Source organism: Erinaceus europaeus, chromosome 2 (assembly GCF_950295315.1).
Source record: "Erinaceus europaeus chromosome 2, mEriEur2.1, whole genome shotgun sequence".
In the NCBI taxonomy this organism is placed as follows: Eukaryota; Metazoa; Chordata; class Mammalia; order Eulipotyphla; family Erinaceidae; genus Erinaceus; species Erinaceus europaeus.
In genome coordinates this window covers 17,554,300-17,572,672 of record NC_080163.1, presented here as the reverse complement: position 1 = coordinate 17,572,672, position 18,373 = coordinate 17,554,300, and the positions used below count along the sequence as shown (strand labels likewise).

Sequence of the window (18,373 nt, the reverse complement as noted above, 5' to 3'; positions counted from 1 at the left end):
AAAAAAAAAAAAAGATATTCTGCAAAATAAATAACAACAGTACAAAGCAGCAGCAGTACCAGTAAACACTTTTTAAAGAATATCCAATTGTTTTAGAAAGATACTCAAAACTGTTGTTACTAATGGCAGTTTAAAATTAGGCCTCTTGAGTTAAAATTAGGCCTCTTGATCAATCTCAATTTGTTCCTTATGAGTCTACATTTTATAATTTTGCCAACAGGACCATGTTCTCTTTTTATTTGTGAAATATTTACTAATTCCTTAGAAAATATATCATAAATCCACGTTTCTCCACTCATGCCCTCTTAGACAGAGATAAGGGTTTCAACCGTGTTCCCATTAACATGATGGTCATACTTGTACTATGTTGGTGATGGGGTTTGAACCTGTGGTTTTGGAGCTACAGGCATGAAAGGATTCTTGCATAACTAACTATTGGGCTGTCTCTTTTAATGCCACAATTTCTCTTCTGGATGTGAATTCCTCAAAGGTCTAAATAGTATTCACTAACCATACTACCTGGCTCATAGCAAAAATAATTCAAGAATGGAAGCATGAATAGAAGTATAAATATAATATGCTCTAAATCCATTTTTTACTTTGACAAATACAATTTAATATTTTTCTTAGCTAAAAAAAGCTTAGGTGATCTGACAGTGTAGAAATAGTACCTTGTCTACATGGAAAATTAAATCCAGTTCACAAACATTTTCAAAACACTTGTCTAATGTTTCCACAAATACCTGGAGATAAAAAAGAGAAAAAGTATTAGAAGCTTTATGGAAATGTACTAAGTTCATATTTTTTTACCTTTGAGGCAGGCAATTCTTATTGGTTAATTAAACCTTTTGTAACTCTATCATGAGACTTTTTAAATTAAGTTTTATTATCTGTAAGAATTATAACTTATCAATCCAACGAACTTTTCAGTACATTGATATATACAATAATAAATTTTGGTGACATAACTAAGAACCAGAAATTCTTAGCATCACAATTTGTAATCAGTCAAATCCAGTGCTTCATATTTATGTGTGAAGGAAACAACTCGCTGGGAATACTTATCAGATTATCCCCCTAAGTAAATCCATACTGCGTGCCTGCAGATCTGTCCAACGCCCTCCACTTGACGGAAGGGGCACGCTGCGGGGGATGAGGTGTACTAACATATATTTGGAGGACATATTACATTGTACCTACTTGAACAGGACTGTACAGTCTTATAAAAACATTTCCTCAATCAACTACTTAATAAACACTTATCAAGTTAGATGAACACACTTCAAGTCTTTGTTGAACATAGCCAGTAATTTTAGAAAAGCTCATTTAAATTATTTATGGAAAGAAAGAACACAAACTTCGAAATCAGACTTACTTGGGTTTCAATTCTGGCCCAAATCTTTTTTACTTCTAATTTTTTTTAATTGTAATTATTGTTTTTATTGATGTCATCGTTGTTGGATAGGACAGAGAGAAATGGAGAGAGGAGGGGAAGACAGAGAGGGAGAGAGAAAGACAGATACCTACAGACCTGCTTCACCGCCTGTGAAGCGACTCCCCTACAGGTGGGGAGCTGGGGGCTCGAACCGGGATCCTTACGCCGGTCCTTGTGCTTTGCGCCACTTGCGCTTAACCCGCTGCGCTACCACCCGACTCCCACTTCTAATTTTTAATAATGCTTTATAGGGTTATAATATGGGCTTATAAGGCTGCAGTTTCCTGCCATATCTACCAAAGTTTTGTTCCCTTGTCCCCTTAACCTCTGTAGTCCTCACCGATTAGAGACATTTTAGCCACTCCTTTCCTGTCCCCCACAGCCATGCTTTTCAATTTTCTATATTCTACAAATGAGCAAAACCATACACTGGCTGACTTTCACCTCCTTACTCAATTCAGAAAGCACAATCACCTTTACTTCTATCCATTTTGTCCTGAAGGATTCAATATCATCTTTTCTCCTCTTCTCTCTCTCTCTCTTTTCTTTTTGTCATCATTAGGAGTTCACTACTCTAGAATGAAAGGCCTGGTCCTAAAGTCCCACACTGCCTCTCCCTGGCCCTGTGAGCATGAGGATCATCCCATCCAGATTTCAGAATTACAAGTCATAAAAGCGCCTGCTTTTTTTTTTAGATTATCTCAAAGACGTAGCTAAATACTTTACACAAGTACCCAAAATACAGCCTAAAAATGGAAACCAGCACTGTCTGTGTTTAAAACGTAATAATTACAAAAACAGAAAATTCTAATTCCACAGGTAGTATTATGAAAGGAAGGCAAATGCTGAGGTTGCCAAGATTTTCAGATTTGCATGCTAACACAGGGTGTAATGTCAATATTCAAATTAGAACAATAACAGGAGACAGGTGAACACCTTATAAAAAGTGCCATGGAGCAAGCTGTCATTGTAAGTATATGTTCTGAATTTAGGAAAAGAGTTCTTAAGATACGAGGCATTCAAAAGCTAAGTTTAATTTAAAAAAGAAATCAAAAGGCCTTTTAATTTTTTTTTCAGATTAGAAAAAAAATACTTAATACAATTGTATTAAGTAAATCTATAACCCAGGGTGAATACACACTGTTGATCTATTATAGCTGACAGAGTGAAATAGGGATTAAGAAAAACAAACTTCTAAGCCTCTGGAAGGTTCTAGTCAGAAATGACTGTTGCATTTTTATTTCATAAGTAGAGCCGAGAGTTAAAAGTGACATGGTAAATAGCTCCCTCTTGCGTTCCGAGTTTAAATGGATGGGCTCTAGGAAAGCAAGCAAAAGGCAAGCAGAAATCTCCATGGACTGTGGTCTATGGTGGCAGGTCTTGGGACTGAGAAAGGGGAAGGGAGGAGAGGTGAGGAGAAGCTGGGGATCTGTGGTGAAACAGAAAACAGAAGAACCGTCTGAAGGAGAACGAGATGTCCTGACACTTCTCTGAGGGAAATGTGAAATTGTCCCTCACGACAATATCATGTATATAATACATCAGCATTCCCTCACTAAAGTGATGCTGACCTTGAAAATGAAATGCAAGCAGGAAAGATGGTGCACAGCTGAAAAGTTTATTGCAGCTGTTACCTACCAAGTACTCATTAGTCTCCTGCCTCAAGGAAACAGAGGCAAGCGGAAGAGTAATTACTGTTAATTAGATTCCGAGTTCCCTTCATTATAATAGTAATTGCCTAGTTTTCAAAAAGAATAGACACTGAGGAAAATGACACATATACAAATAATCAGCGTCTCTTCTGCCTGTCAACAGAACGTCCTTGTGTTTCCTTTCTCTGTAACTACCTACCTATTTCTCTTGGCTATGAAAGGGTAACAGGAATATCATGAGGCAACCCAGCATTAAACGGCCCTTTGTACATCAAAGCACAAGCTTTAACGTTACTTTATTTACATTCCAATTCAACTCAAACTCTGAGATCTGGGGCAAAGAATTTAAGCTCTTGTTTTATTTTGGCATCATAATAATACCCATGCCACAAAATTGCTTTAATGATTACATGAATAAATGAATAGATATGAAAGGCCCCAAAGTACTCAATAGGCATCATTTAGTATTATAATACAGATATATAAAGAAATAGAAATATGTACTAAGTAAAGTAAAAATAGCTATAACAAAAATATTTTTAAATGACAACTTCATTGGCAGATCACCTTTAGAATTTGTTCTCCTTTCTTTCTTTCCTTCTTTCTTTCTTTCTCTCTTTCTTTCTTTCTTTCTTTCTTTCGGGCTCAGCACCTGCACTATGCATGCACTGCTCCTGGTGGCCCCTTTTTTTTTTTCTCTATTTTATTTGATAGGATGGAGAAACACTGGAAGAGGAGAGGATGATAGAGAGGAAGAGAAACAGAGACACCTGCAGCATCCCCCTTGTGGGTGGGGAACAGGGGCCTGCAGATGGTAATATCTGTGTTCCACCAGGTTGCTCCACTGCCTATCCTCCCACCTTCAGAGTGTCCAAATTAAAGAAAGAAATAAAAAACAAATCCTTCTGGGGTGGGAGACTACCAGGCTACCTTCGTGGGTGGGAGAGAGATGACCAGGAACTCATGGCTGAGTGGGAACGCAATCCAATGTTTATTGATTAGAAAAGAATCTGCCTTTATACCTTCTGAGACAGAAGTGGCAGGCCGGATAAAGGAACTGGGTAGGAGAGTGGGTGGAGAGAAGGAAAAAAGCATGAATTCCATCTAACCAGTGGGGATTAAACCAATGCCCTGCAGGCAGGACGGGTCTCAGGCAAAACAGTGACTATGTAAATAGACCACAGCTTTAAGCAATGCAGGGAACCTGGTGTGATGACCAACATGGATAGAAACAGAAGCAGAATTAGCCAAAGGAGAAATGATGACCAACAGGAGATTCCTGTAAAATTTCAGGAAAAATAAACTCTGTTGGGAGTCTGATGGTAGCGCAGCGGGTTCATTGCACATGGCACAAAGTACAAGGACCAGCTAAAGGATTCCAGCTTGAGCCCCCAGTTCCCCACCTGCAGGGGAGTCGCTTCACAGACGGTGAGGCAGGTCTGCAGGTGTCTATTTTTCTCTCCCCATTCTCTGTCTTCCCCTCCTCTCTCCATTTCTCTCTGTCCTATTCTACGACAATGACATCATCAACAACAACAATAAAACAAGGGCAACAAAAGGGAATAAATAAATAAAAAAGACAAAAAAATTCTGTTGGTTCTGATCTGTAATATTAACTGACACACCAATGTTAAGCTGACGGTTATAGTACAGGAATAAGGCTTGAGTCCAAGTATAAGTGGAACGAGGTCAAGAATGCCAAGAATATGCTCAGAGGTCTGAAATGGCCAAATCCTCCAGTCCAGATGGTCTATATATTTTACTTTAAGCCACAAATTAAAAAAACTAAGAATGTATCAAAATAATTAAGAAGTAAAACAGAATTTAAAAATCACCTCTGTAAAACTACTATGAAAGACATTTAGGTATTCAGTATTTTATATGCAATACTCAAATTCTTTTTTTAAAATAATATTTATTTTATTTACTTATTCCCTTTTGTTGCCCTTGTTGTTTTATTGTTGTTGTGATTGATGTCATCACTGTTAGACAGGACAGAGAGAAATGGAGAGAGGAGGGGAAGACAGAGAGGGGGAGAGAAAGACACCTGCAGACCTGCTTCACCGCACTCCCTGCAGGTGGGGAGCTGGGAGCTCGAACTGGGATCCTTATGCTGGTCCCTGCACTTTGTGCCATGTGCACTTAACCCACTGTACTACTGCCCGACTCCCCCAATACTCAAATTCTTATGATATGCTGTGTAGGGTGTGCAGTAAGGCGAAAAGTAAAAAGATGTTGAAATGACATTCAACTTAGCATCGCACTAGCTTCTAAACTGAAGTTTTATTAAATGTGAGTAGAACACTAACATGCCGGTGAAGACGATCTTAGCAAAAATAAGACATTTGTTGTGCAGTTACTACTGTACGATGCACTTGGGGCGGGGGTAGATAGCACCATGTTTATGCAAAGAGACTCTCATGCCTGACACTCCGAAGTCCCAGGTTCAATTCCCTGCACCAACATCAGCCAGAGCTGAGCAGTGCTCTGGTATTAATAAATAAATAAAATAAACGAGCAATTAAGACTTAATGAAAGCATTATGTTGTACATACATGTTATAAGGGCTCACATATCAGTGATCCTTTGTGTGTGTTGTTTCTTTTTTATTTTTCATCATTTTGTTGGGTGGTTAATGATTTACAGTATGGTTGTTGGTGCTTGGGCATAATTTCTCATTTCTCTATGACAGGTGTCAGTAAAACACTCTCACTCCCAACTTAGTTGGTCTTTTCCATCATTATGCAGCAGGGCCCAATGCTCTCTCCATTCCACCCTTCCCAAAATTCATGAGAAATTGCAAATTGCTTCCTTCCTTTTTTTTTTTTACGGTTAATGAAGTACACAAGTGGCTAATGATTATCATTACTGAGGCCCTGCTATTCCTCAACTGTTTTTTATTTAACCCTTCACAGTAATCCCAAAAGACAGGCATTTTTATTATCCACCATTTGCAGAGGAGGAATCTAAAGCACAAAGTCAGCAAACTACTGACACAGGTGCTAGAATTCTCATACAAATCCAGAAGTCTCACTGCATGTTCTAAGCTCTGATCCTACTAAAAAAAAAGTATCATTTATTTTGGATAGAGGCATAAGGAAATTCAGAGAGAAGGGGATGACTTGGGGGTAGAGAGAGAGAGAGAGACAGAAATAGAGAGAGAGAGAGAGAGAGGGAGAGAGAAAGAGAAAGAGGCAGAGAGAGACCTACTGTACCATTTCACTACTTGTAAAGCTTTCCCCCTGCGTAGGGGGACTGGGGACTTGAACCTGGGTCCTTATGTATGGTGAAGTGTGCACTTAGTCAGGTGCACCAGCGACCAGCCTCCCAAATCTGTGCTTTTCAAATAAGTGATTATATAAAAAATTTAGAAAATGTGGAACATAATAAAGTATAAAAAGTACACTTTATACTTTTCCCTTCTTTTTTTACCAGAGCACTGCTCAGCTCTCGCTGATGGTGGTGCAGGGGATTGAACCTGGAACTTTGGAGCCTCAGGCATGAGAGTCTCTTTGCATAACCATTATGCTGTCTACCCCCGCCCCACTTCTACCTTCTATATAAAGGGTCTGTACAAAGAGTGTGTGTACGGCAGTAACTTAATTGCATTGCAGCGTCTCTGCTAAAGTGACTTTATATGATTTATATACTGGATTTAAAGGTCTGAGGGACAATAAGATTTTTTTTTAATTTTTAAGGTTAATAAATCAAATATTAATTTTAAAATGAAAGTTGCTGCCAAATTCTTTTTTGAGCCCAAAAGTTACCAAAAGAAAAAGTTTTTAAAAAGATAAACTATTGTAAACTGCTAGAACTATATAGAAACTTCATATGCGGATGGAGCAAAAAGAGGTGAGGGTGTGTGTTGAAGAACAGCAAAGACAAATCAGAGCTCTGAGCTGCGCCAAAAATGGAGATTTCACTTTAAGTGCAACAAGCAACATTGTCCCTAGTGCCTGAAGAAAAGAGACAGGCTTAAAACACCTCAATCTTTGACTGAGTGTGTGTGTGTGGGGGGGAGGGAGGTTGCTTTCTGAATTTAAGGCAAGGACACAACATAAAACAGGGCATTTGTAATCACAAGACAGCCCAAAGCAACCAACCTTCCCCACTCCATCCCACCTACTGTGGATCATACAAACAAGAGAAACCTAGAGATGACAATAGCACCACCTGCTGGCCATCAATAATCAGCATAACAAATGCACAAGCAGAGAAATAGTACTAAACAGCCAACCATGCCATATCAGCCAGGCAGAAATGAAAGAGGAAATCCAAGGAATTATAGACTTAGAGAGACTTTCAGAGACAGACTACACAGCTCATTATGAGGATTCTCCAAGAATTTAAACAAAAGTAAAGAAGCATGTTACTATGGAATTAAAACACACAAGAGAGGAACTTAAAATCACTAAAAATCACTAAAAATCACTAAAAATCTTCAAATCTTGAAAGAACTTCAGTCAGAACTCACTAAGCAGTTAGGAAGCATGAAAGAAAATTTTCAAACAGAACCCCAGGGAGTAAAAGACACTCTAACTGCAATCCATGCCTAGGTAGACGGTTTAAGAAGTAGACTCAAACATTCAGAAGAAATATTCTCCAATCCAGAAGATACGGCCAGCCCACACTTTCAATTCAAAGATGAGGGAGAGGAATGATTCAGAAAGACTGAAACAACTCTCTGTGAAACTGCAGACTCCACTAAAAGACTGCTTCTAAGAGTGGTAGGTATATCTGAGGAGGAGGACAAGACCAAAGGCCCAGAGTCCATTTTCAGAGCAATTTTAGCTGAGAACTTCCCTCACTCAGGAAACCCTCAGAACATTCTCATTCAAGAGGCAGGATGACCACCCAGATTTATAAATACAAAAAGAGCAATGTCAAGTCACATTATTGTAAAACTATCAAAAGTCAACGACAAGGAAAAACAATTGCTGGCTGCTCGGGAAAGGAAAGAAGTCACATACAAAGGCAGAGCTATAAGACTTTCATCAGATTTCTCTTCATAAACTCTAGAGGCAAGAAGAGAGTGGAACAACATATGCAAAGCTCTAAAGGAGAGGGAATTCCAGCCATGAATACTGTATCCTGCAAAATTACCCTTCAGATATCAGGGAGAAATAAAGGTTTTCTCAAATATTCAAGAACTAAAGGAATTTGCCACAATCAAACCCACCTTACAAGAACTACTGAACTGAGTCCCACAAGGAAGGAGGAAGCAAAGGAATACATGTTCCAAACACCAAGCTGCAGATGACACCAACTTGACTCCTCCAGACAGACAACCTCACCCATGTACCCTGGAGCCCCACCTCTCCAGAACCCTGCCCCAGTAGGGAAAGGAAGGGAGGGACAGGCTGGGAGTATGGATCAACCTGCCAATGCCCATATTCAGTGGAGAAGCAGTTACAGAAGCCAGACCTTCCACCTTCTGCACCCCATAATGATCCTAGGTCCATGCTCCCAGAGGGATAAAGAATAGGAAAGCTTCCAATGGAGACAACAGGATATGGAACTCATGGTGGAAATGTGTGGAATTTCACCCTTCTTAGTCTATGGTTTTGTTGATATTTTCTATTTTATAAATAAGTTAAATAAATAAATAAACTGAATCATTCATTGTATCTACTAAGACCAAACTGATAACTACAAAATAAGAGTACTGAGTAGTACTTTTCAAAGGACCATGGTGTGAGAGACAGAAATAAATACAAGGAAAATGTGAGAAAGTAGGATATATATTTTTTGCCACTAAGGCTATCACTGGAGTTTGGTTCCAGCACTATGAGTTCACTGTTACCAGTGACCCATTTTTCCTTTTATTATTTTCTTTCTTTCTTTCTGTTATACCTGATAGGGCAGGACAGAACAGAGATAAACTAAAAACAGAGAGGAGATAGAGAGGGAAAGAGAAAGATAAACACACCTGTAGACCTGCTTCACCACTTGTGAAGCAACCCCCCCCAGCAGATGGGGAGTGGAGGCTTGAACATGGGTCCTTGCACATGGTAACATGTGCCCTTAACCCAATGCACCAATGCCTAGCCTCCTTTAGCTCCTAAATTCTTATGTAAAGAAAGAGCTCCAAATGCCCTCCTTCACTATTACTAAGCTAAGTAGTAATAATACATCTACTATATTCTAGGTCCTTTGCTATTTTTTAAACATTAGCTTTAATTTTTACCACAATGCTACCAGGGTGGGGAAGATAATGGTTATGCAAAGAGACTCTTGTCATGTTGATGACGATATTATCATCATCACTCACCAGGCCGAGTGTTAAGGCCCAGCGCAGGCACAGCTCCACTGTTCCCAGCTGTCCTTTCCTGTTGGTCATTATGCCAGGTCCCCTGCATTGCTTAACACTGTGGTCTATTTACATAATCACTGTTTTGCCTGAGACCCGCCCTGCCTACAGGGCACTGGTTTAATCCCCACTGGTTAGATGGAAGCTTGCTACCTTCATGCTCTTTTCTTCTCTCCACCCCCTCTCCTAGCCATTTCCTTTTCCGACCTGCCACTTCTGTTTCAATAGAGATAAAGGCATTTTCTCTGATCAATAAAGGTATTACATTGCGTTCCTGCTCAGCCACGAGTTCCTAGTTCCTCTCCTGCGTCGCTGAGTAAGCAGCAGTCCAGGTTGGCTCTGGTTGAGTCCTCTCCCCTGCGAGGCAACCCAACACTTTCCCTCCCTTCCTCTGACTGAGAATGAGAAATTGGGGGTGGAGGGGAGAGGAGGTAGAGGACAGACACCTTCAGCACTACTCTACTGCTTGAACCCAGATACCGGGGGAATCACTAATCCAACCCAGGGGTTTAATCTCTCATCCCACTTCCATGCCCAGAGAAGCAACAAATGCCCAGAGACTAGGGAGCTGATCTGCTGGGATTTACAGAAAACTCTTAAAACAAGTGGCAACTAAAACCAACCAGCTCAAAGCTGACCAGAGTGGACATCCCACTGACAAAGGTGCCTCCAAACCTTCACTGATAGTAAGCACAGAGTGATGCAGGGGGACAGGTGGGGGCTTTCCACCAGAACACCTTTCCCCAATCAGAGCCCCTGACTCCACTTGGCTTGGTATATGGTAAGGGCAGCTCAAGGCATCTTGATTCACGCTAAGCACTCTTGGCTGACAAGTTTTCCCAAGCCTCTTAGTACATGTCCTGCTCACCATATAGTACATAGGTCAAAAGACTTCACAATTCCTTTCCCCTGAAATAGAAAGGAAGGGTGAAAAGAGACTAACACACTTGCTTGTTCATTATATAAAATTGGAGTTAGCAATCTTAAGTGAAATAACTTCACAGCAGCTAGCCTAGTGCTCAGTGCCACAGTAATGACAAATGACAGATTCATGGGCTTAATACACATATTCTAACACCATAGTCAAACTGTATCTTTCTAATTCTAAAGGGAAGTTCAGCTTTTATTTCTGTTTGTCCCATAACAGCTATTAAACAAGGCTGATGTTGATGTAACTGCCACATGTGATGCAGGAAAATCCTAACAGAATTTGGAATTATCCATAACTGTAAAGCCTCCATTACCAGCATGGCATATAAATTAATTGAGGGCAATATGACTGCTTATAAATTACTCAAACAACCATGTTAATATTTAATGAACATCTATTCTCACTCTGTAAATATTTTAACACTTCCAATGACGATATGCTACAACAAAAAGGATTCTATAAAAATCTAGCTATCCACTTTGAAATTTCCTTTTCTGGCAGTCAGTATCACACTAAAATAGTACCTATCAGAATTGGGAAATCTCTTTTTCTCAACATACAAAGAGTTAAGAGAGAAGGGAGTTGGGCAGCAGCGCAGTGGGTTAAGCGCACGTGGTGCAAAGCGCAAGGACTGGCTAAGGATCCCAGTTCGAGCCCCTGGCTCCCCACCTACAGAGGCATCGCTTCATAGGCGGTGAAGCAGGTCTGTAGATGTCTATCTTTCTCTCCCCGTCTGTCTTCCCCTCCTCTTTCCATTTCTCTCCATCCTATCCAACAACAATAAGACAACTAGGGCAACAAAAGGGAATAAATAAATATTTAAAAAAAGAGTTAAGAGAAAGAAACAAAGAGCAAAAGTTGACTGTTTCAGTTGATAACAAACTCGTATACATGTGGAATTTCTATCAACGCCTTTCTGTTTTGAGATAAGCTATAAAGATAAATGTAGGACAACATATGGATACCTTAGAAACACAAAATATTTCCTTAAAAAATGTAGTGGTGCACCTGGTTGAGTGCACATGTTACAGTGCACAAGTACCCAGTTCCTTGTTCCAGCCTCCAGTTCCCATCTGCAGGGGGTAAGCTTTGTGCATGGTGAAGCAGTGCTGCAGGTGTCTCTCTGTCTCTCTATCTCCACCTTCCCTCTTGATTTCTGATGGTCTCTATCTAATAAATAAATACAGATAATAGTAAAAAAAAATTAAAATGAAGTTAAAAAAGTATTTCCAACAATCATGTCATAGGGTAATTTTAACATTCAAAATTTTAATTTAGACATGTGTTTAATAACCATATGTTTATGTTGATTAAAGATTATGATCTAGCCTCTCTTGGCTTGAAAACTTCCACTTTTACTTATATCGAGCTTATCTTTCTCAAAACTAGAGAATGGGCAGAGCAAGAAAGGCCATTCTACATGAGCTCTGAATAGCTGTCTGATATAACAGAAGCAGTAATGATAAGCTACTCCCCTTCTATCACTGTTTGCTCAGCCTTTTTTTTTTTTTATAAATATGTCTGTTTTCATTAGTGATTTGATATTGGCTTATACAATTACGAGATAAGTGGTCTGGGAGGTGGCACAGTGGCTAAAGCACTGGACTCTCAAGCATGAGGTCCTGAGTTCAACCCCTAGCAGCATATGTACCAGAGTGATGTCTGGTTCTTTCTCTCCTTTCTTTCTCATAAATAAATAAATAAATAAAATCTTTAAAAAAAATTACAAGGTAACAGGGGAACAATTCCATACTGTTCCCAGCACTAGAGTTCTGTGTCCCCATTCTTCTTCACTGAAAACTACAGTGGTTCTCCCAAGGTCACAGTTACGGATTGATGGTTATTTCTGCAACTGTCTATCCATGTTGTTTTCGCCGGGCTGGCTTCACGGGCGGGTAACAGACGACCCGGGACTCATGGCTGGGTTGTATGCAGTATCTCTTTATTCATGCAGGACGCAGCGCAATCTATACCAAGCTAAGCTAAACTAAAAACTACAAACAATCTTGTCCTTATAAATATACTAGCCCAGAGAGGGTGGAGAGAAAAGTGACTGGTGAAAATCAGGGTGTGACAAGGAGAGGGGGTGGAGCAGGCAAGAATTCTACCACTGAACCACCAATGCCCTGGAGAGAGGGTTGTGCTTATTAACAGAGGTTATGTAAATAGAATACAGTGTTATGTAAATAGAATGCAGGGGGGATTAAACCAAATGAAACAGAAGGGGTTTTTAAAAGCAGAATTAGAAGCATACCAACATATCCACATATATGTAATTTTTCCCCCGATGGTCCTGTCTTATTCTCTTCCTTTCTAGGTCACACCTATACCTACTACCACTTCCGAATATCTTTCCTTATTTTTTCCTCCTCTCTCCAGGATATGATTGAATTGGGGTTCAGAGTCCTCTAGTCATCTTCCCCTAACGTTTCTCCCCCTCTCTGGGCGTATGGGCCAAAATTATTTTGGGGTATAGAAGGTAGGCGGTCTGGCTTCTGTAACTGCTTTTCCATTGGACATGGTCAGCCAATGTTGTTAATCTGACTGAGTCAGGTAGGATCCACACTGCTTCTTCACTATTTGATGATTTGTGGTTGTGCAGTCATGACAGTGAACAGACAGCAACTACGGAACTTTTGACATACTCAAGGTAAAGACAAAATTAGTACCTAAACAATAAATAACAGAGCTTTTCTTTTACTTTTATAATTTGACAGATCAACAAGTGATAAGATAATTCAACAGGATCTTTAAAAAGTAATTTAGTGGATTCGACTTCCGGAGGCAGAGCTATGAGCAGCAGATCGCTTTCTCTCCTCTCCTCTCCTTTCCTCTTCCGGATCAACTAGGAATACCAAAGGAGACCACCTGGACCGAAACAAGACAGGACTAGAATGACCACAGGAACCCAGTAAATCACCCGTGAGTACAAACATGCGTGGCTGGTGACAGAGAGGAGAGAGGGGCCTAAGGAGAGATTAAGTGGCTGCTAACAGTTCAACAGTTTATCAGTGGAGACACCACCTCCAGTCTGCTCCACAACAAGGAGACAGCTGAAGGGAGGAAAGGACTCCCCAGAGACTCAATAAGTGCAACTCTGAGTCTCCATTGCTACTACCCTCAGAATCTGGAGCAGCAACAGGGAGGGACACCAGGGTACAGAGATCTAACCGGAAAACTCAGGAGAAGACCTATACCTCGGTGGCATAGCTGAGGGGCTGTGAAAGTCTCTTTGCATAACCACTAGATTATCTCTGCCACACCCTGCTTTATCTCTTGATCAGGAGTCAGTGATTAAGCTAAGAAGCCTATTGATAGTTTAAAAGCCCTCAGGCTCCCATAGCCTACAGGGAAGAAAAAAAAAGAGGCTTTTACACCACTGAGCTCCAACTCAGGGATTGAAAAAACTGTTAACATATATAAAATGGTTAAAACAACAAGAAAAAATATTGGAGACTCAAACCAGGACAAGAGTCCAGCGAAAAGTCCTCCAGAGGGTAAAGCACAAAACAACGAGTTCAACATCCAAACATTAGCTAAGGAAATAATAACAGGAGTGAGTAAAGAATTTGAAAAAATTGTAGTCAGAAATGCAGGAACAACAAATGAGAAAATGGAAGAAAATTCTAATTATCTCATGGTTATTAGAGAGCTGAAAGCTGAAATTGCTGAGCTAAGAAGGCAACTAGCTGAACAAGCTAAAACAGTATCAGAGCAGGGCAACAAAATAGATGAACTCCAGAAAGCAGTAGAGGGCAGAGAGAATAGAATCTATGAGGCTGAAAACAGAATTAGCAAGATTGAGGATGAATTAGAGACAACTAAAAAAGAAGTAAGAGATCTCAAAAAGAGATTAAGAGATGCTGTAAACAACAACAGAGTACTATGGGATGACTTCAAAAGAAACAATATAAGCATTATTGGCTTACCAGAGGAAGAAAGAGAAGGAGAGGAAGAAAGCATTCTCCAGGCCATAATAGCTGAAAATTTCTCTAGTCTAGACAACACCAAAGACATAAAGATTCAAGAAGCCCAGAGGATCCCAAACAGAATTAACCCAGACCTAAAGACACCAAGACATGTCATACTTAGATTGGAAAGGAATAAGGATAAAGAAAGGATCCTGAAGGCTGCAAGAGAAAAACAAAGAGTCACCTACAAAGGAAAACCCATAAGATTAGCAGCAGACTTCTCCATACAAACACTACAGGCCAGAAGAGAATGGCAAGATATCTATCGAGTGCTCAATGAGAAAGGCTTTCAGCCAAGAATACTATATCCTGCTAGACTGTCATTCAGACTAGATGGAAGCATCAAAACCTTCTCAGACAAGCAACAGTTGAAGGAAGCAACCATCACCAAGCCTGCCCTGAAAGAAGTTCTGAAAGGTCTCCTATAAACAACCAGACCACCACAAATAGGACATATATCAAAACACTCTAAAACTCTTCAAGAATGGCGTTAAAATATCTTCAATCTTTGATATCAATAAATGTCAATGGCCTGAATTCACCTATTAAAAGACACAGAGTAGGAAGATGGATCAGAAAACACAACCCAACAATATGTTGTCTATAGGAAACTCACCTAACTCAACAAGACAAACACAGACTTAAAGTGAAAGGATGGAAAACTATCATACAAGCCAATGGCCCACAAAAAAGGGCAGGAACAGCTATTCTCATATCTGACATGATAGACTTTAAAATAGATAAGATTAAAAAATATAGGAATGGACACTACTTAATGCTCAGAGGATCAGTCAATCAAGAGGACTTAACAATTATTAATATCTATGCACCCAATGAGAAGCCATCTAAATACATCAAACTTCTACTGAAAGAGCTACAGCAATATATTAACAGTAACACAATCATAGTAGGGGACTTCAACACCGCACTATCTAAACTTGACAGATCATCCAGGAAGAAAATCAGTAAAGACATAAGGGAGCTAAATGAGGAGATAGATAAACTAGAACTATTGGACATTTTCAGAGTCATTCATCCCAAGAAACTGGAATACACATTTTACTCAAATCAACATGGATCATTCTCAAGGATAGACCATATGTTAGGCCACAAAGACAGCATCAGCCAATTCAAGAGCACTGAAATCATCCCAAGCATCTTCTCAGACCACAGTGGAATTAAACTAACACTTAACAATCAACAAAAGATTAGTAACAGTGCCAAAATGTGGAAGCTCAACAGTACACTTCTTAACAACTTCTGGGTCAAAGAGGAAATCAAGGAAGAAATCAAAATGTTTCGAGAGTTCAATGAAAATGAAGACACAAGCTATCAAAATATTTGGGACACAGCTAAAGCAGTCCTAAGAGGGAAGTTCATAGCTATACAAGCACACATTAGGAAACAAGAAAAGGCACAAATAAACAGCCTGATTGCACATCTTAAAGACCTAGAAGAAGAACAACAAAGGAATCCTAAAGCAACCAGAAGGACAGAAATCACTAAAGTTAGGGCAGAAATAAATAACATTGAGAATAGGAAAACCATACAAAAGATCAATGAGAGTAAATGTTGGTTCTTCGAAAGAGTAAACAAAATCGACAAGCCTTTAGCCAGACTCACAAAACAAAAAAGGGAGAAGACCCAAATAAATCGGATAGTAAATGAAAGAGGAGATATCACAACAGACATTGCAGAAATTCAACATATCATGCGAGGCTTCTATGAACAACTATATGCCACCAAGCTAGAGAACCTGGAAGAAATGAATGATTTCCTAGATACCTACCAACTTCCAAAACTAAGTCAAGAGGAAGTGGATAACATGAACAGGCCCATCACAACTAATGAAATTGAAACAGTTATCAAAAATCTTCCCAAAAATAAAAGTCATGGACCAGATGGTTTTACAAATGAATTCTATAAAACTTTCAAAGAAGAACTAATACCTCTACTTTTAAAAGTCTTCCAGAAGATTGAAGACACTGGAATACTCCCTGCCAGCTTCTATGAAGCCAACATCACCCTGATACCAAAAGCAGACAGGGACACAACCAAAAAAGAAAACTACAGACCAATATCTCTGATGAACATAGATGCGAAAATATTGAACAAAATTCTAGCCAACTGGATACAGCAGTATATCAAAAAGATTGTTCATCATGACCAAGTGGGGTTTATCCCAGGCATGCAAGGTTGGTTTAATATACGTAAATCAATCAATGTGATCCACCACATCAACAAAAGCAAGACCAAAAACCACATGGTCATATCAATAGATGCAGAGAAAGCCTTTGACAAAATACAACATCCCTTTATGATCAAAACACTACAAAAAATGGGAATAGATGGAAAATTCCTGAAGATAGTGGAGTCTATATATAGCAAACCTACAGCCAACATCATACTCAATGGTGAAAAACTGGAAGCATTTCCCCTCAGATCAGGTACTAGACAGGGCTGCCCACTATCACCATTACTATTCAACATAGTGTTGGAAGTTCTTGCCATAGCAATCAGGCAGGAGCAAGGAATTAAAGGCATACAGATTGGAAGAGAAGAAGTCAAACTCTCCTTATTTGCAGATGACATGGTAGTATACATGGAAAAACCTAAGGAATCCAGCAAGAAGCTTTTGGAAATCATCAGGCAATACAGTAATGTGTCAGGCTACACAATTAACATTCAAAAGTCAGTGGCATTCCTCTATGCAAACACTAAGATAGAAGAAATTGAAATCCAGAAATCAGTTCCTTTTTCTATAGCAACAAAAACAATAAAATATCTAGGAGTAAACCTAACCAAAGAAGTGAAAGACTTGTATACCGAAAATTATGAGTTACTACTCAAAGAAATTGAAAAAGACACAAAGAAGTGGAAAGATATTCCATATTCATGGGTTGGAAGAATTAACATCATCAAAATGAATATATTACCCAGAGCCATATACAAATTTAATGCTATCCCCATCAAGATCCCAAGCACATTTTTTAGGAGAATAGAAAAAATGCTACAAATGTTTATCTGGAACCAGAAAAGACCTAGAATTGCCAAAACAATCTTGAGAAAAAAGAACAGAACCGGAGGCATCACACTCCCAGATCTCAAACTGTATTATAGGGCCATTGTCATCAAAACTGCTTGGTACTGGAACATGAACAGACACACTGACCAGTGGAATAGAATTGAGAGCCCAGAAATGAGGCCCCACACCTATGGACATCTAATCTTTGACAAAGGGGCCCAGACTATTACATGGGGAAAGCAGAGTCTCTTCAGCAAATGGTGTTGGAAACAATGGGTTGAAACATGCAGAAGAATGAAACTGAATCACTGTATTTCACCAAATACAAAAGTAAATTCCAAGTGGATCAAGGACTTGGATGTTAGACCAGAAACTATCAGATACTTAGAGGAAAATATTGGCAGAACTCTTTTCCGCATAAATTTTAAAGACATTTTCAATGAAACGAATCCAATTACAAGGAAGACTAAGGCAAGTATAAACCTATGGGACTACATCAAATTAAAAATCTTCTTCACAGCAAAAGAAACCACTACCCAAACCAAGAGACCCCTCACAGAATGGGAGAAGATCTTTACATGCCATACATCAGATAAGAGTTTAATAACCAATATATATAAAGAGCTTGCCAGACTCAACAACAAGACAACAAATAACCCCATCCAAAAATGGGGGGAGGACTCGGACAGAATATTCACCACAGAAGAGATCCAAAAGGCAAAGAAACAGATGAAAAAAATGCTCCAAGTCTCTGATTGTCAGAGAAATGCAAATCAAGACAACAATGAGATACCACTTCACTCCTGTGAGAATGTCATACATCAGAAAAGGTAACAGCAGCAGATGCTGGAGAGGGTGTGGGGTCAAAGGAACCCTCCTGCACTGCTGGTGGGAATGTCAATTGGTCCAACCTCTGTGGAGAACAGTCTGGAGAACTCTCAGAAGGCTAGAAATGGACCTACCCTATGACCCTGCAATTCCCCTCCTGGGGATATTTCCTAAGGAACCCAACACACCCATCCAAAAAGATCTGTGTACACATATGTTCT

The 18,373-nt window shown here is 39.6% G+C and overlaps 1 protein-coding gene across 5 annotated transcripts in view; it reads right to left on the bottom strand.

Annotated features, from left to right (window-relative positions):
• The window catches only part of AP3S1 (adaptor related protein complex 3 subunit sigma 1), a 78,672-nt gene that overhangs the window by 19,442 nt on the left and 40,857 nt on the right, over positions 1-18,373 (bottom strand). For 3 of the 5 annotated variants that reach the window (XM_016187621.2, XM_060177335.1, XM_007521968.3), the window contains exon 4: positions 672-743. The exons of the other annotated variants lie outside the window; for them this stretch is intronic. In XM_016187621.2, coding sequence (XP_016043107.1) covers positions 672-743 — 72 coding nt within the window. The remainder of the gene's footprint in view (positions 1-671; positions 744-18,373) is intronic. 5 annotated transcript variants of the gene reach the window in all.